The 20,620-nt window shown below is 40.5% G+C and overlaps 1 protein-coding gene across 1 annotated transcript in view; it reads left to right on the forward strand.

The window, feature by feature from the left end:
- Positions 1 to 1,237: 1,237 nt before the first annotated feature.
- LOC112542719 (hormonally up-regulated neu tumor-associated kinase homolog A-like) overlaps positions 1,238 to 20,620 on the forward strand; it is a 33,500-nt gene continuing 14,117 nt past the window's right edge. The window contains exons 1-7 of the mRNA XM_088150780.1: positions 1,238 to 1,492; positions 2,226 to 2,518; positions 4,745 to 4,800; positions 10,728 to 10,866; positions 15,394 to 15,521; positions 17,917 to 18,052; positions 20,304 to 20,481. Coding sequence (XP_088006906.1) covers positions 1,238 to 1,492; positions 2,226 to 2,518; positions 4,745 to 4,800; positions 10,728 to 10,866; positions 15,394 to 15,521; positions 17,917 to 18,052; positions 20,304 to 20,481 — 1,185 coding nt within the window. The remainder of the gene's footprint in view (positions 1,493 to 2,225; positions 2,519 to 4,744; positions 4,801 to 10,727; positions 10,867 to 15,393; positions 15,522 to 17,916; positions 18,053 to 20,303; positions 20,482 to 20,620) is intronic.

Here is a 20,620-nt window from a genome sequence, read left to right on the forward strand (position 1 = left end):
AGAGAGGGTTACAAGTTTTACTGATAGCCTTTTAAAACAAGTGCCCGAGCAGCAGGAAGAGCACACACACTCACAGGCACGTCAAGGAGTCCCAAAAGTCAGGCAAGCTTGTCTCATTAGAGTCCCACAGTTTCCAAGTCCAAAGCAGCAGGCAAAAGTGTAGTCAGAGTGAGGTCCGAGGGTCAAAGCACCACAGAAGGTTTGTCAGTTGGTCCAGGATCCAAAGTCCGAGTCACAGGATTCACAAGCCAAGATTCGAGGCACACAGAGTCTGGGTTGGCATGTGGTTGTTTTGAATGGAGAGGCCTGGTTTGCTGCTGTACTGAAATAAGCCCAGTGCCGGTGTTGCTCACCACAGGAGGGCATGGCTCCTTTCTGGTGAGGAGCCTTGCAGAGCCTGTGCTCTGTTCTCTTCTCCATGTGGCAAGCCCTTGTGATGCGTGGAGGCAGTGGCTCATCTTTGGGGATCGATGGCAACTGCTCCTGTTGATTACTGGACGGCCCTGCTTCAGCTGCCTGCAAATGCTGAAGCAGTGCTTCATCAGGTGACTCCAGAGCAGGCTGCTCGTTGTTGGTCTCCTCGTCCAAGTCTGAGCTCTCCATGACACGATTCAACGAGCCAACTTTTTTTCCTCTGTCCCTACTCCCACCGAAGTTTAAAGACAATGTACAATTCTCACCTAGGGTAAGATGAAACTGTACTCCAGCCAAAGAATTTGGGAGGGATCTGAGGACACACGTTTAAGTAAGTCATTTGGAACATGCTTGCCACCACTTTCTGTGTAAATAAACTCCGGATTAACCTGAGCTATCCTGATGCCATTACACAGGAAACAGTTGTGGCTGTTGTCTCTGAAAAGACAGGGAAAAAGAGCCGTAGTCTAATTTAGCTGATTGATGTTTAGCTAACGTTGGCCTCTGTAATTGGGAGTGGTTTATTCCATGAAATTATTATGTGACATTGGAGCTGTCAGTTCTGGGGCATTAATTGACATCTTGTATCAGGTTAGGTTAATAATCTCCAGCTTGGTTCTGCTTGAGCAGACCTCCATGCCTGCAGGTAGAGAATGAAAGCGTAGCCTCCAGGGGACCGTGATTAAATTCTGCAGGACCAATAGCTTTGTAGGGTTGTCTCACCATAAGCAGAACTAGAAGCTCTTGTGCATTCCGACTGAATAGTCTTTGGCAAGTTGTGTCTCTGGGAGGCAGGGCTGGACGCCCATCCAACCTCTCGAAGATGCCTGCAGCAATCAAAGGGACTCCAGATGACAGCGTCATCAATCCTGCAAGTAAGAAAAAGGTACCAGCAGGCTTGGAGAAAAACCATAAACATCTACAGATACCTGCTTGCTTCAGAAAGATTTCTCAAGAAGAGCCTAGGAGGAGTTTTCCGCATACTAAACAAGTTGGAAATTACCTAGTGGGCAAAGTGATCAACAAGGGTTCTTTTGCCAAAGTGATGGAGGGACTGCACATCCCCACTGGAGAGAAGGTAATTGGAGCATGGTTACATGAGTATGATGGCAACTGCATTCATCTCACAATAGCATATGATCATTCATTAATTCTCTTTTCTTGTTCATTCATAGCTTTATTTAATTACAGTAGCAATGCTCAAGTGAAAAGTATAAAAGCAATGCACTTGCTAAACAATGCTAAAATGTTCCTAAGTAGCTTTGGAAAATAAGGACATATATCATACAATATATGTAAGCTCCATAGGTTTTTCTCCACCGTGAGTTCCCCCCACCCTATTGGTGATTCTGCTGATACTTGTTTGAGTGTTCTTAGAGCATTTCAAGTGACTTTAGGTAATCTGTGAGTGCATTATCAGCAGACTTGTTCAATCCCCCATGGGAAAGTCTGCACTCAAGTTATCTATCAGAAAAGTACAATTTGAGAAATGTGGTTTTAAAGTGATATCTGAACATGTACCTAGAAAGATGTTTGCTAAAGCAGCTACGTGTTAATCAATCTTTAACATAGAACTACATATTAATGAAAGTAATGTTTTCATTATAATGAAAATAAGACATTACTAGTCTTAAGAATTATGCATTTTTCTTTTAGTAGGCTGAATTTAGTATCTCAAGGCCATCCACAGCAATAATCAGCTCTTGGTGAACTTGTTTATTTTTATTTGCAAAATGGGGCGGTTCTTGCTGCATTACAGTGGGGATTGCCTAGATCACGGAAGATTCATTCCTGACCTTTCTGTGATTTAGGTAGCCATAAAAGTTATTGACAAGAAAAAGGCTAAGCAAGACTCATATGTTTTAAAAAATATGAAGCGGGAGTCTCGGATACACCAGATGATTATGCATCCTAACATAGTTCAACTGTATGAAACTTTGGAGACAGAGAACTCCTATTACATGGTGATGGAGCTGTGCCTTGGGGGTGATCTCATGGAGAGAATATGTGAGAAAAAGAGGCTGGATGAGGAAGAAGTAAAGGAATATATTAGGCACATCATGGCTGCCGTAGAGCATCTGCATCATCATGGCATTGTCCACAGGTAGACAATACTTTTTCCTTTTAAAATGGGAGGGGGCATGATAACATATTTCATAAACTGATGTTGTCAGATTGTGTGTTGGATTTTAATGAAAGATGCTCACCTTCATCTAAGAAAGCTGAGCGCTCAGTATCTGGTGAACTCCGTCACTGAGTTCCCTGCGATTCTCCTTAGCAGATATCAAGTCTACCTCCTGACTGGGGGTGGATGAAAAAAATTGTATTTATTTATTTATATATCAAATTTGTCACCACCTGTCTCACTGAAAATTGTAATGAGCAATCCAAATGTGGTCATTTTTCTCTGCTTCAAAGCTGATTAGCCATTATTCTCTGACATAAAATACAGTGAAAAAATAAAGTCATAAGTGCTGGGTGCAACCTCATATTCTGAGTTTGTTTCTTGGTGGCTATAGGTTGTGACAGAAACGTGAAAGAGTAGAAGAGAAAGTGAGGATGTTTATTTTAATTCCTCTAGTAGGAAGTATGTATCATATAGGAGATGAATTGGGACTGTCCCAAAATAAAATGGAAATTCTTACTTATTTGGGAGAATAGCTAAACAGAATAGTATATATTTGCTCATTAAAGGGGTATTTTAAACATTTTTAAAAATTAATTTTAAAAAGTCCCCAAACCAGCCTGTTAAAAAAGCTTATGAGTTCCCAGGAAACATGAATGTTGAAGAAGCTGTTGAGAAAAAAAAGTAGGGGGGTTGGAAGAGGAGGAGAAAAAGTAATTAGTTTGCACAGGCCACTTACATTATAAAATGTAAAGAGAAAATTTCCAAAGAAAATAGCAGAGTGATAGCTGATTAAAAGACATAAAAAAAATCACAGAAGGGTGAAGAAGCTTAAAGATATGTAAAAGCAACAACAGCAGGTTTTAACTGTTGACAGCTTAATTTCACTTTCAATTCTTATTTTTTAATTTTGTTTAATGTTTTTAGTCTAAACCCTTGTGAGATTACAATAGTAAAAAATCATAATAAATAATGATACAGAAGCAGCAGCATAATTTTAATGTTTTTCCTGGTGAAACAGTCTGGAAAACTCAATAACGTGTAAACCTTTCTGAGTTATTTTTCTTGGCTATAATAAAAAAAAAATCATCCAGCTATGGATTATGGATTTTTGAATTTTTCAAGAACATATGGACTTTCTAATATCTCCCATGCTTCATTATATAAGTATAAAATGTCCCACTCATTTGGTCTTAAACCTGAACCATTTACTATTATTGGAGAAGATATTAGGTGAGAGAGAGAAAAAAATCCTTTTATTGTCCTTGCCTAAATTCTCCTTGTATAAATCTGCTATTTTCCTACGTACGGAATTGAACAGGAAATTCACTCCACCCAATTTTTACATTTTATGTAATATTTTATGTAATAATTTTATTACAGAATTTATACCTCCTAAATCCTTAGGAGTTTCATTATACAGTAGTATAATACCTATACATATTCCAAGAGCTACACTTTTTCTGAACTTTTTGCAAAATTGTTTGTAAATTTAACAAAATACATTTAAAAGACACATGTACATTGCAGGAAAACATGCACATTGTCACACTGTCTTAGGAAAAGTTGCATGCAATCAGTAAGACTACCAGAAAGAATATGTGTGTGTGTGTGTGCGTGTGTGTGTGTGTATGTGTGTATTTGTACTATTAAATTTGGGTATATTAGAAATACTATAAAGAACAATGAATATTATACAAACTTTGAGGCAGAAATTTTGGCCAAAATATTGTTTAGCACTGAGGGGGAAACTGAAATAATTGTGTGTGTGTGTGTGTGTGTGTGTGTGTGTGAGAGAGAGAGAGAGAGAGAGAGAGAGAGAAGTACAATAGATTGAGTCTCCAAGATCCTTGTCTAACACCAGATTCAAGTTCTCACTTTAACCATAGAGTTTACTGGGAGATTTTGGGCCATTTGTTATTTTTTTTTAGCCTAACATGTCTCCTGGTTGCTGTTGTGAGATAAAATGAGGAGAGACTATGATATGTGCTGCCTTTTGCTTCCAGAAGTCAGGCAGATATAAAGGCCATGTGTGTGATGTGTGTGTGGTGTGTGTGATTCAATAAATCTCTAACAACCCATCAACTACATTCCTACTAATACCATTAAGCAGGCATACTGTGAAAAACCTCAGTTATTGAGATTTGCAGTGCAAAATCTTACATTTCAAGACAGTGCATTTATTTTCCCTTTTGCCTTCTTTAGAGATCTGAAGATAGAAAATTTTCTTCTGGATGAAAACAATAGCATCAAAATTGTTGGTAGGTAAATATGCAGCTCTTGTTGGACATTTTGCAATAGTATGTCCTTTATAATGTATGGATTTATGTCTTCAGTTAATTGGGGCAGCAGGAAAGTTTTGTGGACTCCTGACTGGGTTTTGATCAGGCCTTAGTGCGAGTTGATGCACCACTGCACGCCACGGTTGCAAGTGAAGATCCCACCATGGCCTCCCCACCATTGCTTGAGTCCTTCCTACCTCTTTATTACTATGCACACAACTCCTTGGATACTAGAGAGGATCTGCCACAGGTGCCTGTTCATATGAATTGAAGAGTCTAGGCTGCAATTCAAGGAAATATATTTTTTAACCCCTTCATGGATCACTGCCTTGTCGTGGCGAAGGGGCTTGCGTAACTCAGTGAAGCCATGAGCTATACCGTGCAGGGCCACCCAAGACGGACAGGTCATGACAGAGAGTTCTGACAAAATGTGGTCCACTGGAGAAGGAAATGGCAACCCACTCCAGTATCCTTGCCAAGAAAACCCCATGGACAATCTTAAAAGGCTAAAAGATATGATGCTGGAAGATGAGCCCCTCAGGTCGGAAGGTGTCCAATATGCTACTGGGGAAGAGCGGAGGGCAATTCCAAGTAGCTCCAGAAAGAGTGAAGCGGCTGGGCCAAAGCCGAAAGGACGTTCAGCTGTGGATGTATCTGGAAGCGAAAAGAAGGTCCGATGCTGTAAAGGACAATATTGTATAGGTACCTGGAATGTAAGATCTATGAACCAAGGCAAGCTGGATGTGGTCAAACATGAGATGACAAGATTGAACATCGACATCTTGGGAATCAGCGAACTGAAATGGACGGGAATGGGTGAATTTAATTCGGGTGACCATTATATCTACTACTGTGGGCAAGAAACTCTTAGAAGAAATGGAGTTGCACTCATAGTGAATAAGAGAGTGGGAAAGGCAGTAATGGGGTACAACCTCAAAAACGACAGAATGATCTCAGTGCGTATCCAAGGCAAACCATTCAATATCACAGTCATCCAAGCCTATGCCCCAACCACTGATGCTGAAGAAGCTGAAGTTGACCGCTTCTATGAAGACCTACAACACCTTCTAGAACTAGCACCAAAAAAAGATGTCCTTTTCATCATAGGGGATTGGAATGCTAAAGTAGGAAGTCAAGGAGTAATCGGAATAACAGGCAAGTTTGGCCTTGGAGTACAAAATGAAGCAGGGCAAAGGCTAATAGAGTTCTGTCAAGAGAACAAGCTAGTCATAGCAAACACTCTTTTCCAACAACACAAGAGATGACTCTACACATGGACATCACCAGATGGTCAATACCGAAACCAGATTGATTATATACTTTGCAGCCAAAGATGGAGAAGCTCTATACAGACAGCAAAAACAAGACCAGGAGCTGACTGTGGCTCAGATCATGAGCTTCTTACTGCAAAATTTAGGCTTAAATTGAAGAATGTAGGGAAAAGCACTAGACCACTCAGGTATGACTTAGATCATATTCCTTGTGAGTACACAGTGAAGGTGATGAATAGATTTAGAGGATTAGATTTGGTAGACAGAGTGCCTGAAGAACTATGGACGGAGGTCCGTAACATTGTACAGGAGGCAGCAACTAAAACCATCCCAAAGAAAAAGAAATGCAAGAAAGCAAAATGGCTGTCTGATGAGGCTTTACAAATAGCTGCGGAAAGAAGGAATGCGAAAAGCAAGGGTGAAAGGGAAAGATATAAGCAACTGAATGCAGATTTCCAGAGAATAGCAAGGAGAGATAAGAAGGCCTTCTTAAATGAACAATGCAAAGAAATCGAGGAAAACAATAGAATGGGGAAGACTAGAGATCTCTTCAAGAAAATTGGAGATATGAAAGGAACGTTTAGTACAAAGATGGGGATGATAAAGGACAAAAAAGGCAGGGACCTAACAGAAGCAGAAGAGATTAAGAAGAGGTGGCAAGAATACACAGAAGAACTATACAAGAAAGATCTTAATGTCCCTGATGTCCACGCTGGTGTGATCACTGACCTTGAGCCAGACATCCTAGAGAGTGAAGTCAAGTGGGCCTTAGGAAGCATTGCTAACAACAAAGCTAGTGGAGATGACAGTATTCCAGCTGAGTTATTTAAAATACTAAAAGATGATGGTGTTAAAGTGCTGCACTCAATATGCCAGCAAGTTTGGAAAACGCAACAGTGGCCACGGGATTGGAAAAGGTCAGTTTATGTTCCAATTCCAAAGAAGGGCAATGCCAAAGAATGCTCAAACTATCGCACAATTGCACTCATTTCACATGCTAGCAAGGTTATGCTCAAAATCCTACAAGCTAGGCTTCAGCAATACATGAACCGAGAACTACCGGATGTACAAGCTGGGTTTCGAAGAGGCAGAGGAACTAGAGATCAAATCGCCAACATTCGCTGGATCATGGAGAAAGCACGAGAGTTCCAGAAAAATATCTACTTCTGTTTCATTGACTATGCAAAAGCCTTTGATTGTGTGGATCACAACAAACTGTGGGAAGTTCTTAAAGAGATGGGGGTACCAGACCACCTTACCTGTCTCCTGAGAAATCTGTATGTGGGCCAAGAAGCAACAGTTAGAACCGATCATGGAACAACCGATTGGTTCAAAATAGGGAAAGGTGTACGACAAGGCTGTATACTGTCACCCTGCTTATTTAACCTATATGCAGAGTACATCATGAGAAATGCCAGGCTGGAAGAATCACAAGCCGGAATTAAGATTGCAGGGAGAATCATCAACAACCTCAGATATGCGGACGATACCACCCTAATGGCAGAAAGTGAAGAAGAACTAAAGAGCCTCTTGATGAGGGTGAAAGAGGAGAGTGCGAAAGCTGGCTTGAAACTCAACATTAAAAAAACTAAGATCATGGCATCTGGACCCATCAATTCCTGGCAAATAGAAGGGGTAGAAATGGAAGCAGTAACAGACTTCATTTATTTGGGCTCCAAGATCACCGCAGGCGGAGACTGCAGCCATGAAATTAAAAGACGCTTGCTCCTTGGGAGGAAAGCTATGGCAAACCTAGATAGCATATTAAAAAGCAGAGACGTCACCTTGCCGACAAAGATCCGCATAGTCAAAGCTATGGTTTTTCCAGTAGTAATGTATGGCTGTGAGAGCTGGACCATAAAAAAGGCTGAGCGCCGAAGAATTGATGCCTTTGAACTGTGGTGCTGGAGAAGACTCTTGAGAGTCCCCTGGACTGCTAGGAGGTCAAACCAGTCAATCTTAAAGGAAATCAACCCTGATTGCTCATTGGAAGGATCGATAATGAAGCTCAAGCTCAGATACTTTGGTCACCTAATGCGAAGAGAGATCTCTTTGGAGAAGACCCTGATGCTGGGAAAGATTGAAGGCAAAAGGAGAAGAGGACGGCAGAGGATGAGATGGTTAGATAGCATCACTGAAGCAATGAGCATGAAACTGAGCAAACTCAGGGAGGCAGTGAAGGACAGGAAGGCCTGGTGCAATATGGTTCATGGGGTCACGAAGAGTTGGACATGACTTAACGACTAAACAACAATATTTTTTAAGATGAACGACATCTGCAGAAACTCTCTATGTGCTGTGCTAAGACTTCTTTTGCAAAATGTTAGACTTGCTGGAAATATGAAAGCACTTAAGGGCCATGCTGCTTATTCTTATTCTTTGCATTTTTCTCTTCTCATGCCACACTTTTTTTTAGGAAGAAAAAAGCTTACTACTTTTATATCACAGTACTTTCCCTCACTTTTGCATGTGTTTTGAATGGTGAAATGCTGACATAAGTTTCCTCTTAAAGTGTCATCACCAGCACGATCTGAGAAAGCTCACACCGATGATGTTTGGTGCCGTGGGCCATTGTTCTTCACCTGAACGTTTAGATAGGCCAGTGTTGTCCAAACGTGGCCACTTTAAGATGAGTGGACTTCAATTTCCAGAATTCCCCAGCCAGCCAGTTAACACTGAGAAGGATAAAGGACTTACGATGCCTAGATCTTAATGGAAGAACAGTGGTAGGGAAATGTAGCATAGTAACTTATGTAGTATAATGTGACATCTCACAACAGAATAATTTGACTCCAACATTCAGTATTCACCATTCATAACATCAACTGGAATGCATTTTGGTTGTGATGCTCTATTAACCTCCTCTTAAAATTAGGTGCCAGTCATAATGAATTGGCTCAGGTAATTCTCCAGTTTGACGTTATCCTTAGGAAGAAACAAACACCACCCCAATGGCTGCTTCTAAATTATTCAATTCTGCCCTACTTAAAAAAAACCAAAGGAGTGTACTGTTATGAATTGTGAATGCACAATTCAGTGATCCAGATCTGTCTGTGTGAACCCTTCATTTAAATCCTTTACTATGAGTTTGGTAGGGGGTGTCCTCTTGCTTTCCACCACCGGAACAGACATTAAATAAAACAAGTATGTGAACTGGGCTAAAGTATGAATTGTTGACATGATAAGAATTTAAGCGATGTACAGGCATAGACGGACCAGGCCTTAGGGTTTGCTTATACATTAATGTAGCAGATCCTTTTAGAACAGGGGTTCCTGAACTTTTTGCCATCACACCTCCTTTTAGTGTAATCTTAATATACAGTGGTACCTCGGGTTACAAACGCCTCTGTTAACGGATTTTTCGGGTTACGACCAGCTCCGGCCGCAAAAATTTACCTCGGTTTGCTAACTCTGCCTCGGGTTACGAACCGGATCCGTGGCCATTTTCCCTGCTGCCACGCAGTCGCGGCTTCCTGTGGGCAAGATCGTGGTAGGAAGGAGACGTTCGGTGAGGCTTGTGGTGTGTTTTGTGGTGTTTTGGAAGGTTTTTGGTGTGCTTGTCAGCATGGCTCCAAAGAAAATGCAGAGCAGGCTTGGCAAGAATAATGATGATGAACGATAACGTGTTCTCTCATTTCCAGAGGGTTATGCAGCGCAGGAAAAAACAACTGACTTTAGACAGGTTTTTCCCCAGAACTGAGCCTGCAGCTAAGAGGCAAAGAAGAGAGGAAACCCCTGAAGGAGATCTCCCCGATGTCCTTTTGAAGGGGGACTCTCCCTCCAAACAATAACTGCCTCCCCACCCCATTCTCCCTCTTCATACTGTGCTGTACGGTACTTTTTTTCATGTTTTTGTGGTTTAAAAATAAAATGCATATGTTTCAGAACGGATTAACCGTATTTACATTGAACCTTATGGGGGAAATTTGCCTCGGGTTGCGACCAAATTCGGATGGCGGATTAACCGTATTTACATTGAACTTTATGGGGAAATTTGCCTCGGGGTGCGACCAAATTTGGAGGGCAGAATGGATTAACCGTATTTACATTGAACCTTATGGGAAAATTTGCCTCAGGTTGTGACCAATTCGAGTTGCAACCAGAGTCACGGAACGGATTAAGTTTGTAACCCGAGGTACCACTGTACATACCTCCCCTAAAAATCCAAACACCAAAGTGAACACAAATGAACAATGAAAACAATACAACAAAATTTTGGGAAAGGTGGATTTATTGCAATAATGTAACTAAAAGGTCCTTCACACCTCCCCTGGACCCTGTCTGCACCTCCCAAAGGGAGGTTTACCTCACAGTTTGGGAAACTCTGTTTAGAACATTGTTTATATCAATTTTCTGTATGATTAAAGCTTCTAGATATTTTTGATACTAGAGTAAGAGGCAAATATATTTTACATTTATACCTGTACCAAGGAAAATCAGAAGCTACTCTTTCTTTTCTATGCCTTTTCTTTATTGCTTTTTCTTTTCTTTCTTTCTTTTCTTTCTTTTTTTGATTTACTTGTATTTTAACTTTTTGGAAAATTTAATAAAATTTATATATATAAAAAAGCTTCTAGATATTTTTCATACAGACTGTTAAAAATGAAATGATTTTTTGCCTATTTGTTTCTTCAGATTTTGGACTGAGCAATGTCATAAAGTTTCAGGGCCTTTCCCAAGAACTGTTAAACACCCAGTGTGGGAGCCCAGCTTATGCAGCCCCAGAACTCTTAGCTCATAAGCACTATGGGCCAAAAGTGGATGTCTGGTCCATGTAAGTAGATTATGAATATTTTTACCTCTCCTACAGTACTTTTACAAGAGACAAATTGCTCTGTAATATCCATTTTATCCCTCATCATAATTCTGTAAAATAATTTTCATTTGTATTTTATATAAAAATCCTCTTTCACCCCTATGGATGGTAGATATCTTCCTCAGTCTAGGGTCCTCTACCAGAAGCCTTTGAGGGGTATCTTAGCTGTTCCCAGCACTGCACTTTTCTGGACAGAGAGCTCTGATGTTGTTCCTGGGATCCCAGCTTAGGAGTCACAGCCCCGAGTGCTCCTACCACCACTGGGACCACTTTGGCCTTGACTTTCCACATCCTCTCTAGTTCCTCCTTCAGGCCCTGGTACTGCTCCAGCTCCTCATACTCCTTCTTCCTGATGTTGCTGTCACTCGGCATTGCTACATCTATCACCACCACTGTCTTCTGGTCCTTGTCTACTACCACGATGTCTGGTTGATTGGCCAGTACCTGCCTGTCCGTCTGGATCTGGAAGTCCCACAGGATCTTAGCCCTGTTATTCTCCACGACCTTCTGTGGAATCTCCCATCTGGACTTGGGAGGGTCTAGCCCATACACTGTACACTATCACTGTACATCATACACTACCATCCAGCCACACTTCTCTGGTCCAAATGACATCCCAATGTCCTCACTGTAGATCTGTGTCAGGTGGATCAGCAAGTCGATGTCTCATTCACTTAGTTGTGCTGTTCAGTGTATGCTGTTCCTGCCTGCATCTTACAGCCTGCCACAGCATTGGTGTTATGTGTCTTTTCTTTCTCCCATATGTTCTTCCAGTACTGTTCAGTTTTTGCTATTGGTGGCTCTGCTGTTACTGTGTTGTTGCACTCCAGCTGGGAGTACACCTTGGATGGTTCTTTGAAGAACAGGGCATTTATCTTCTTGGTCTCTGCTTCTCCATTGTATATCCTTAGCCTGGTTAGCCAGTGCTGTGATCCTTTATTTAGCAGTCTCTAGAGCTTCAGATGGAGTCAGGTCCTTGCATTTTTTTCAGTAGCTGAATCTTACCCTTAATCTCTACACCCTTCTGTAGTTCTACCAGCTGACTAACTTCTCTCCAAGTTGCCTTGAACTTAGCCTCCAACCTCATTTTCCAGGGGGTGGGTATATACTGCTGTTCTTCTTGATCATGTAGCCAAGCATCTCCAGGATTACAGCAGTTGTAGCGTATACCAGTTCATTTGTTTGAGTTATGGTGGTAGTAGGGTGTTGTGAGGGCTCTATTAGCATCTTGAAGCATACTATCTGATGGTACTTCTCCACTGAGGCTTGATAATTGGTTCTGAGGGTTGACTGTAGCTAGTTTATCCATGATCTTATGCCTCATATCAGCTGCTGTGACCTATAATAGAGAGGGTGGCAGTGACATTCCAGCTTCAGGTGTTGGCTGCACATCCAGTTGTTCTTCTAGGTCTTCCTGAGTCCAGAATGTAATGTGTAGTTGGTCTTTCTCAAGCAGTGAGAGCAGCTTCTTCTTTACTATGTTGAAGCATTGGGTAACTAGCTGTTTCTCAGTTAATGTGGATGTAGGTCTCCATGGTTCCCTCATACATTTCATATATCCCCTCTCATTATGTCTACTGTTGTAGTAGCATTCCATAAATTCCAGGTTCTCTTGTTTTATTTATGTATGGTTTGTTCCAGTAGCCCACATATCATCAGATTGTCCTGGTTCCCCAGCTTCTGGTGCAGACCTTGTTAATCTGGGCAATGTCCAAGCTGACATGACTCTCTTAGTTCGTGTCACTCTCATATCCAAGGTAGGCAGGTGAAGCATTAGGGGGTCTTTGCTCAAGGAACCCTACTGGTAAGATAGGTACCAGCTGGGATTTGAACCCTGGTCTCCCGCATCAAAGGGCAGCGCTCTAACCACTATGCTATCCAGCTACTACATATAGTCATGATGAGCCCAAAGGCATTTTTAAAAATCTGTGGCTGATGAGAGATTGAAATGCATGGAAAGCTTCTGGGCACAGATCAGAGCTTCTGAGTCTCCCTTTTTATTGTAGCACATTATCTAAAGCTGTTGAGACCATTCAGAGTGGCCTTGAATGGGTGCAAAGAAATACAGTTTTGTAGAAGATCCTGTACAGATGGAATTGCGAATGCAAGACTTCCTGTGCTTCTTGGGGAATTGTTCTGTGGCCCAAGTCTAGCACCCCAACCAGAGAATCAAGGGAACAGTCTAGAAACACATGGTAAGTTCTTTCAGAGAACTGAAGAACCCATGATAAGAATCATCATTGCTGTAGTCAGCAGGCGTGGTGTTATTTTTCTTTTCTTTTTACACCCATTATATCTGATCAAACCTTTGAAAAACCTTTCTGACTGGCAATGCCAGTGGGATGACTATGCATACTGGGAGCAGTTTTCTCTCTGTCATATCACCTAAAAGTCTGGTTTACCCAGAGCAAGATGATGAGCTAGGATCATAAAATACAAAGGAAATAAAAATGCTACTCCAACACGCTGTTGTAAAATAGGCCAAACTCTGACTACAGAAACAACTTTCCTACCCGTTGTTTCTATTTAATGAGAGAGGTTAGTGCAAATCAGTAAGATGTCAGTGTCTTTCCCTTGGGGATCCAAAGAACTCTTGATAATCCTTGCCAACAAAGAGATCATGAAGTCATTTCAAAAAATGTATAAAGACCTCAAACAAGCTATTGTAGAAATAAGTAATACAGCACTGTAATGAATATTGAAGTTGATAAAATGTATAATTTAGCCAGAACTTCTACAAAGATTACACTGTAGACACAGAATCAAAAAAGTGGAATATCCTGGAAGGATCAATACCATCACACCCAACACCATACCAAAGTTTTATTTTTCATGAAGGAATGGAGAACAGACAAAATTTTGGAAAATCTTGGAAGGGAAGGAACCTACTGTTAGGACCTACAGTACTAACAGTTATGAGGGAGAAAAGGCCCTTTCCTTTCCTTTCCTTTCCTTTCCTTTCCTTTCCTTTCCTTTCCTTTCCTTTCCTTTCCTTTCCTTTCCTTTCCTTTCCTTTCCTTTCCTTTCCTTCCCTTCCCTTCCCTTCCCTTCCCTTCCCTTCCCTTCCCTTCCCTTCCCTTCTTTAAAAACAGAGAAATGCATTTACTACTTACATAACAAAGTACCTCACATACTTCACCTCACAATGAATGTTTTTGGTTCTTCTGATCCTTAGGGATGCATTTATTAGGTATAAATATGAGCTAACAAATACAAACCAATCCTAAGTAGGGAATGGGATTTCTGATCCTACAGATATCCACCTGTATCATTTCCAGATGGACCCTCAACAATCCATAGTAATGTTGGAGTACACGTGGAGCTGCAGAGGAATATGTTCCATTGGCAATGTTCATTCCAAAACCAAACACAATTATGTATATATCTATTGTTCACTGTCACACCAATAACTAAGAATTGATACGCTGCTCTCCACTACCTCTTTCCAAACAGCCTACTGTATAAGATGAGAATCTGACTTTATCTCTGCATTGGGGGATTTGCTCATTCAGATGGCTTTCCTGAGTACCATTTTTACCGTACTGAATGCAGGAAGATTTACTTCTATGTAAATATATAGGAGGGGAAATGCATTGAGTTTATTTGTACCATTGTTTTATATGATTGCTTAATTATACTGAGATTTTGTGCCCATTATGTACAAGATTGCTGGCATTGTTATTCTGGTCATTTATGTGACATGTTTAAATTGTTATATTTTTCACTGCTAATTTAATATCAGGGTTCAGTTAGGTAGGAAAGTGGCATACATCTAATTGAATCCATTATTCAACATACCTAGGATTCTTCTTCTGTTTCTCATAGTTGCAATACAGTGAGTTACTTCTATTACAATGCAGTCCTAAGTTTCATATCTACCTTGCATAGGGAAAAAGTGGCTTTAAATTTTCTGCTGGTGTGTCTATCTCAGTCTCCTTCCTGCTCCAGTCATTTGTGTTCTATGTTGGGTTGGTGACTTTAGTGGCTCTGCAAAAGAAGAAAGAAGCATTGTCATGTCTCTCCATATAAGGTCAAGCCTGAATGGCTATTTGCGTAATGAAGATTATGGCATGTTTTGGTTATGGATTAGTCCAGTCTTCCCCAGCCTGGTGCTTTCCTGATGGCTGAGTCTGACTAACATTTTATTAGTGACCTGTAAATATTAATATTGAGTGACTTATTGAAGCATTGTATGTGCTATATAGATACTATGTTTAGAGAAAGGGTTGAACGTTTCAGAAGCTGTCTTTTATAACATTTGTTTCTAGGTTTGCATTTTGCTTTTCATGTTCTGTTGATGTGTGTAATAGATGGTTACAGTATTTAAAAGCAGGAATATACAACATTGCTTGTTGTAGGAAATAACTCACCCATTTTTGCTTGGTATGGGAAGCCCCCGTGATGAGCAGGTTTGATACACAAAGGGAGGGGGCAATGAATTAAGTCACCTTCATAGCCATTCTGTGTTGTCTTCCTCCTGGACAGAGGAATCAGCACATTTGCCATGCTAAATGGCACTCTGCCCTTCACTGTGGAGCCATTTAACATCAAGCAACTTCATCTCAAGATGGTTAATGGAGAAATGAATCCCATCTCTTCCAACATTTCCTCTGGTAAGGAATGGCTTATTTTATATTTAACATAAAATATGACAAATGTAAAATCTGTTGTTTTTTTTTTAGATTATAACCAGCATGGCCATTGGCCAGTCTGGTTGGGAATTCTGGAAGTTGTAATCCAAGTACTTCTGGAGAACACCAAGTTAAAACAGGCTTATATTGTTGCAATTTCTATGTAACATAACAAGAGCAGCCATTTAGGCACAGTCTTCCTTCAGGACAGTGACTGACTGACTGACTGATTGAATTTCTATCCTGCCCTTTCTCTGAGAGCTCTGGACAACCTACACAGAGGCCTTTCTACCCACATAACAACAGCCCAGAGCGATGAATTCAAAGTCATCAGTGAATTCTGTGACTGAGTGGGGACTTAAACATGCATCCTGCTGGCCTCCATAGTGCAAGGACAATATTTTAAGCACTAGTTGACACTGGTGGTCCAGTTTCTTCAGTGGAAATAGCTGGTGAATCTCTTCTGGGTTGGCTTATGTTCACAACAACCCTAAATATCTCTCAGTCTGGCTAGTCCAACATGTCGTTAGGTCACCTTTTTCTAGTTAAAAATAATGACGTTATATGGCCAGGCACCTTTATGCATCTGCTTCTGTCTATTATATTTTAATGTAGCTCAGGTCAAATAGAATAATGTTGAAATATTGAGTGCTGTCCTCCAGCAGTTTTGTTTGTCTGTCTGTTTTTACAATCAGGGTTCTTGGGTCACCTTAATTATGCAGTGGCTGGGGTAGCCATTATTTCATTATTCAATATGTCTCTGGGTCTCCCTGGCTTCAACCTCAAGGGTTCAAGGGAAAGCAGGGCAAAACTTACCACAAGGGATCTTTTCATATCAGGGTGTGAGCAGGAAAATTGCAGAGTGATGGAGAAATAGGTAACAGAGAACAAGAACTAGCAGACCCATCACCTCGCTGGCACCAGTAAAGCAAACTCAAAAATAATTTCTAAAGAAGTTCTCACTGGCAAACAAAACTGAAAAGTGGAAGACCAATTTCAACACAGATTTAAACATTAGTTCATTCAACCTTTACAGCTAAACATAGAAATATGAACTTGTTTTAATTGACGGGTTCCTAAAAATATGAAATGGCTGATGGATTCCACATGTTAGTAAAAGCAGAAAGACATGATTACAGTACCTGCCAGATGCAGAGGAAATTCAACAACTTCATTCTCAGCTTAATACAAGCTACACTTCCTTTTATGCAACCATTTAAAGTTCACTTAGTAAAGGCAAATGTATTTTGTTAGCCCTGAGTAATTGTATATTTAATTTTCAGAAATAGCTACAAAAAGACAGCCAGTTTGGTGTAGTGGTTAAGGCAGCAGGCTAGAAACCAGGAGACTATGAGACTAGTCCCACTTTAGGCATGAAGCCAGCTGGATGACCTTGGGCCAGTCACTCTCTCTTAGCCCTAGGAATGAGGCAAGGGCAAACTACTTCTGAAATCATGCCAAGAAAATTGCATGGACTTGTCCAAGCAGTTGTCAGGAGTCAAAAACCTGATTCAAAGACACCAAAAAAAAAAAAGGACTGTAACACATAAGATTATCTCAGTTGAATTTGAAATGATTTGTTTTTAAAAAGCATCAATTTTAAATTAAAATAAAAGGATTCAGGCTGCATCTGCTTTGTTAAACCCAACACCAATAGAGCATGTGTCCATAGTAAGAACATTGAATATTGAAAACTTCTTTTATTTTGCACTGATCAGCAAAGTTCTACAGGTTTTTTTTCTTGAGCCTTCTTCATGCAAAGCATAGCTGCAGAGCTACGTTTAGTAGAGATTCATCGCATAAATCACAAATCAATAAATAACAAAATAATCAGATATTTTAGTGGAAGTGGCCTAAGGCCTAGGAAAATAGATTTGAATTGAGTCCATTCTTTTCCTTTCTTTTCTAAAATATCAACTTTTTTATAATGTTTGCGTCTTGCCTAAGTTTAGGGGAAGAATAAAATGTGATGACTTCTCAGCAGTTGAACTGGATCATTTCTCCATGATAATGTTGAAGATTGGCTCTGGGATTTCTGGAAGGATGAGTAGACAAAAGATCATTTATTTGGGTATTAGTAAGAAAGTACCTTTTTGTATGTGTACATAAGCCTATTAGAAGAATAGGTCTATTAAAGGAATATCACAGAAGTGAAGAGCTTTTCCTTCAGAATCTTAAACTGAACAGTGATCCTACTTCTCTGATGTCAGAAATTTGGACTAGGGTGACTTTTTGTTCCATGATGATGTTGTCGTCAGAAGCAGAGTTTCTTTAATCCTTCCCACTGTTGTTTATGGACTCTGTAGGGTGCTTCAAAATACCGACACCACCAAGATAATTTGTTATAACTCTGTTTTTTTTTTTAATTCCTCCACAGGAGCTGTTCATTTCATGCACTCTTTGCTTGAACCTGATCCAGGGAAGCGACCTACTGTTAAAGAGGCAATGAAAGAGAAATGGCTAAATGATAATAATATCAACAAACCACCAAATCTGTTCATGTATAGAAATAGGTACTTCATGGCAAGTTTATCATCCCTTATTTCTTCATTTTCAACAGTAATGAATTTGTTTGAAAGGGCTCTATGGCCAAGTGGTGGGAGTGGCTTTAACCCTCCTGACCATACCCTTCAGGTCCCCTCATCCCACCATGCTTGAAGCATTCTGTTTATGATCTGTGAAGTACTTCCTGTTGCCACCATCCACTTTTGTAAAGGAAGGAGATGCCTTGCCCTGGTTCCTCCCCTTTAAGACTGGCTTGAGAAAGATATGAGCCTCTTGCAGCCTGAGCATGCTTTTTATTATGTATGTATTTATTTATTTAGATTGAAAAAAAAAACACCCAACTCCAAATGACTCTAAGTACTGTACATAATAAAAACCAGAACAATGAAAGAGAAGCAAATGATAAGCATCCATAAAAAAAATAAAATAAAATAAACATTACCCAGGTCCTAGTGGCTTTGGGGTATACAGCCAAAGAACAGCAATTCTGTCTCCTTCTGAGGAGGTGAAAGAGAAATACAGTCTATGATTTAAAAAATCAATTTAAGGAAGAGTGAAACTTCTCCAGAATAATTACAACTGAATGGATTAAGACATTTGGCACTCATAAGATCACAAATAGTTCTTCAGCCATCTTTCTCCCCTACAATGCTGTATGGAGACTGGGACACAGGTCTAAATAGGTGAGATCTGAGGCTCAAAAAACTGAGGAGGGTGCAAAACTTTAAAGAATGGGATTTGGACAAAGTTACAAAAATTACTAGGGACAATTGCCAGAATCAAGCAAACACAGCCCCCAGAAAACAAAGCATAGCTCCTGATGAAGAGGTCTAGCTTACTGATCAGTTACTTTGTGATTTAGCATTTACTTGGTCAAGCCCTGTTTCTTTCAGATTTCCAGGTGTTTATTAGAGACTTAGGAGCAATTCAGCCACACTCTTGGATCACACTTGGGCTGACAAGTCCCCATTTGAGTTCCCTCTCATCCCCATTGTCCAGAGAAACCAACTGGGAAACCTTTGGTTCCCCACCCCATGGACTAGGACCACATGGACCTCCTGCCTCTCCTCTAGAATTCTACCTTTCCCTTACCAATGCCCCTGGGTGCTGTTCCAACTGCCCCCTTCTGGGACTGCTGTCTCTTCCTCTAAGAACCAATCCATTTAGCTGATTCCACTCACATCTCCCTGAATCTCTCTCTCACCAAATCAAAAGGTAAGCTGGGGCTGGGAAATTTCTTCCTGTTTTTGCTCAGTATAGCTCTTCTCATTCCTCCTATCTGGAGGCCAGGATTCTAAAAAGCCAATGTTTTTGTTCTCTTTAGCCCAAAGGAAGAACCTGTGAGTCATTCCCCCATAGATGTGCTTGCATTCGAAGTCTTTATGAACTCTCCTGCCTGATTGTTCTGAGGCGTTGTATATGGGAGATATGTGAGGGCTTGAACGACACATAGTAAGGCAGGAGTGATCTGCTTTAATAGTATTGATACCAAATATAGTCTAAATACAATAAAACCCCCTTCTTAGAAATAAAAATAGAAACTGTGCTTTAATAAATGGTTCCTTGGCATCTGGAATGTAACTAGAGAGTTATGAAGATGACCTTGATAGAAATATGCAAGAATCGTTGCATGGTGAAAAGGGCTGAAACATTTTTAAAGTCCAAAACAATGAGATAGCATTTGGGAGCAGCTCAGGCAGATGCCTCCCTAATTCACTGAACGATAAGAAGAAGGGAAGGGGTGGCACAATCACATTCATAAGGTTCTGTTATTCTAGCCAGTCTCAATAAAAGCAGTTTTAGCCTTCATGTGGAATTGATTTCCTGGCCTGGTCTGTCTAGTGGGGCTGACAGTAACAGCTCATTTAGCGGCCTGGGTTATGACAATGAGTCCTGAAACACATGATTTCCACGGTGCTAGACATCCACTGTAAGCATTCTCAAGCTCACATCAAAATGTTCTAGGTTCCAGTGACTGAGGGAGATCTCACCCCAAGACCCTTGATGAGTCTTCTCTGTTACCATTGTCACGGTTGCCCCAGGACACCAGATAAATTTAGGAGGACAAATTGTATGTGTGGGGGGGGGGACTGGTTGGAAAACTTGGTGGACATGGGGGAGATTCTCTGACTGAAATTTGAATTGGAATTACAAAACAGCACACTCTTTTCCAGTGTAGAAGAACATAGCTCAGTTTACTGAGTTCTGTTCCAACCTGTGCCAAACAGTTTTGCCTATCACTTAGCATCTTCTTTTCAGGCTTCACCCCAATGAATTGAATCCTGTTGTTTTGAGTTACATGACAGAAACAATGGAGTTCAACCTTTCAGATGTTGTGACTGTCTTGATTAAAAACAAGCCATCTTCTATCATGGCTACGTATTACTTATTGCTGAAGAAATTAATTAGGTATCAGATGGCACACAAGACAGAAAAGGTAAGACGTGACTTAATGGCATTTTTAAATGAATTAAGGAGCACATTTTGCTTATATCTTGGCTGCAGTCTGTTTAATTATTTATATAATTAATTACATTGTTATGAAATTGAGGGCTAGTGTGGATGATCATCTGGAG

This window comes from Python bivittatus, unplaced genomic scaffold (genome assembly GCF_059951505.1).
Source record: "Python bivittatus isolate LINGU-HERP-01145 unplaced genomic scaffold, Pbiv_v1 ctg000020_np1212, whole genome shotgun sequence".
In the NCBI taxonomy this organism is placed as follows: domain Eukaryota; kingdom Metazoa; phylum Chordata; class Lepidosauria; order Squamata; family Pythonidae; genus Python; species Python bivittatus.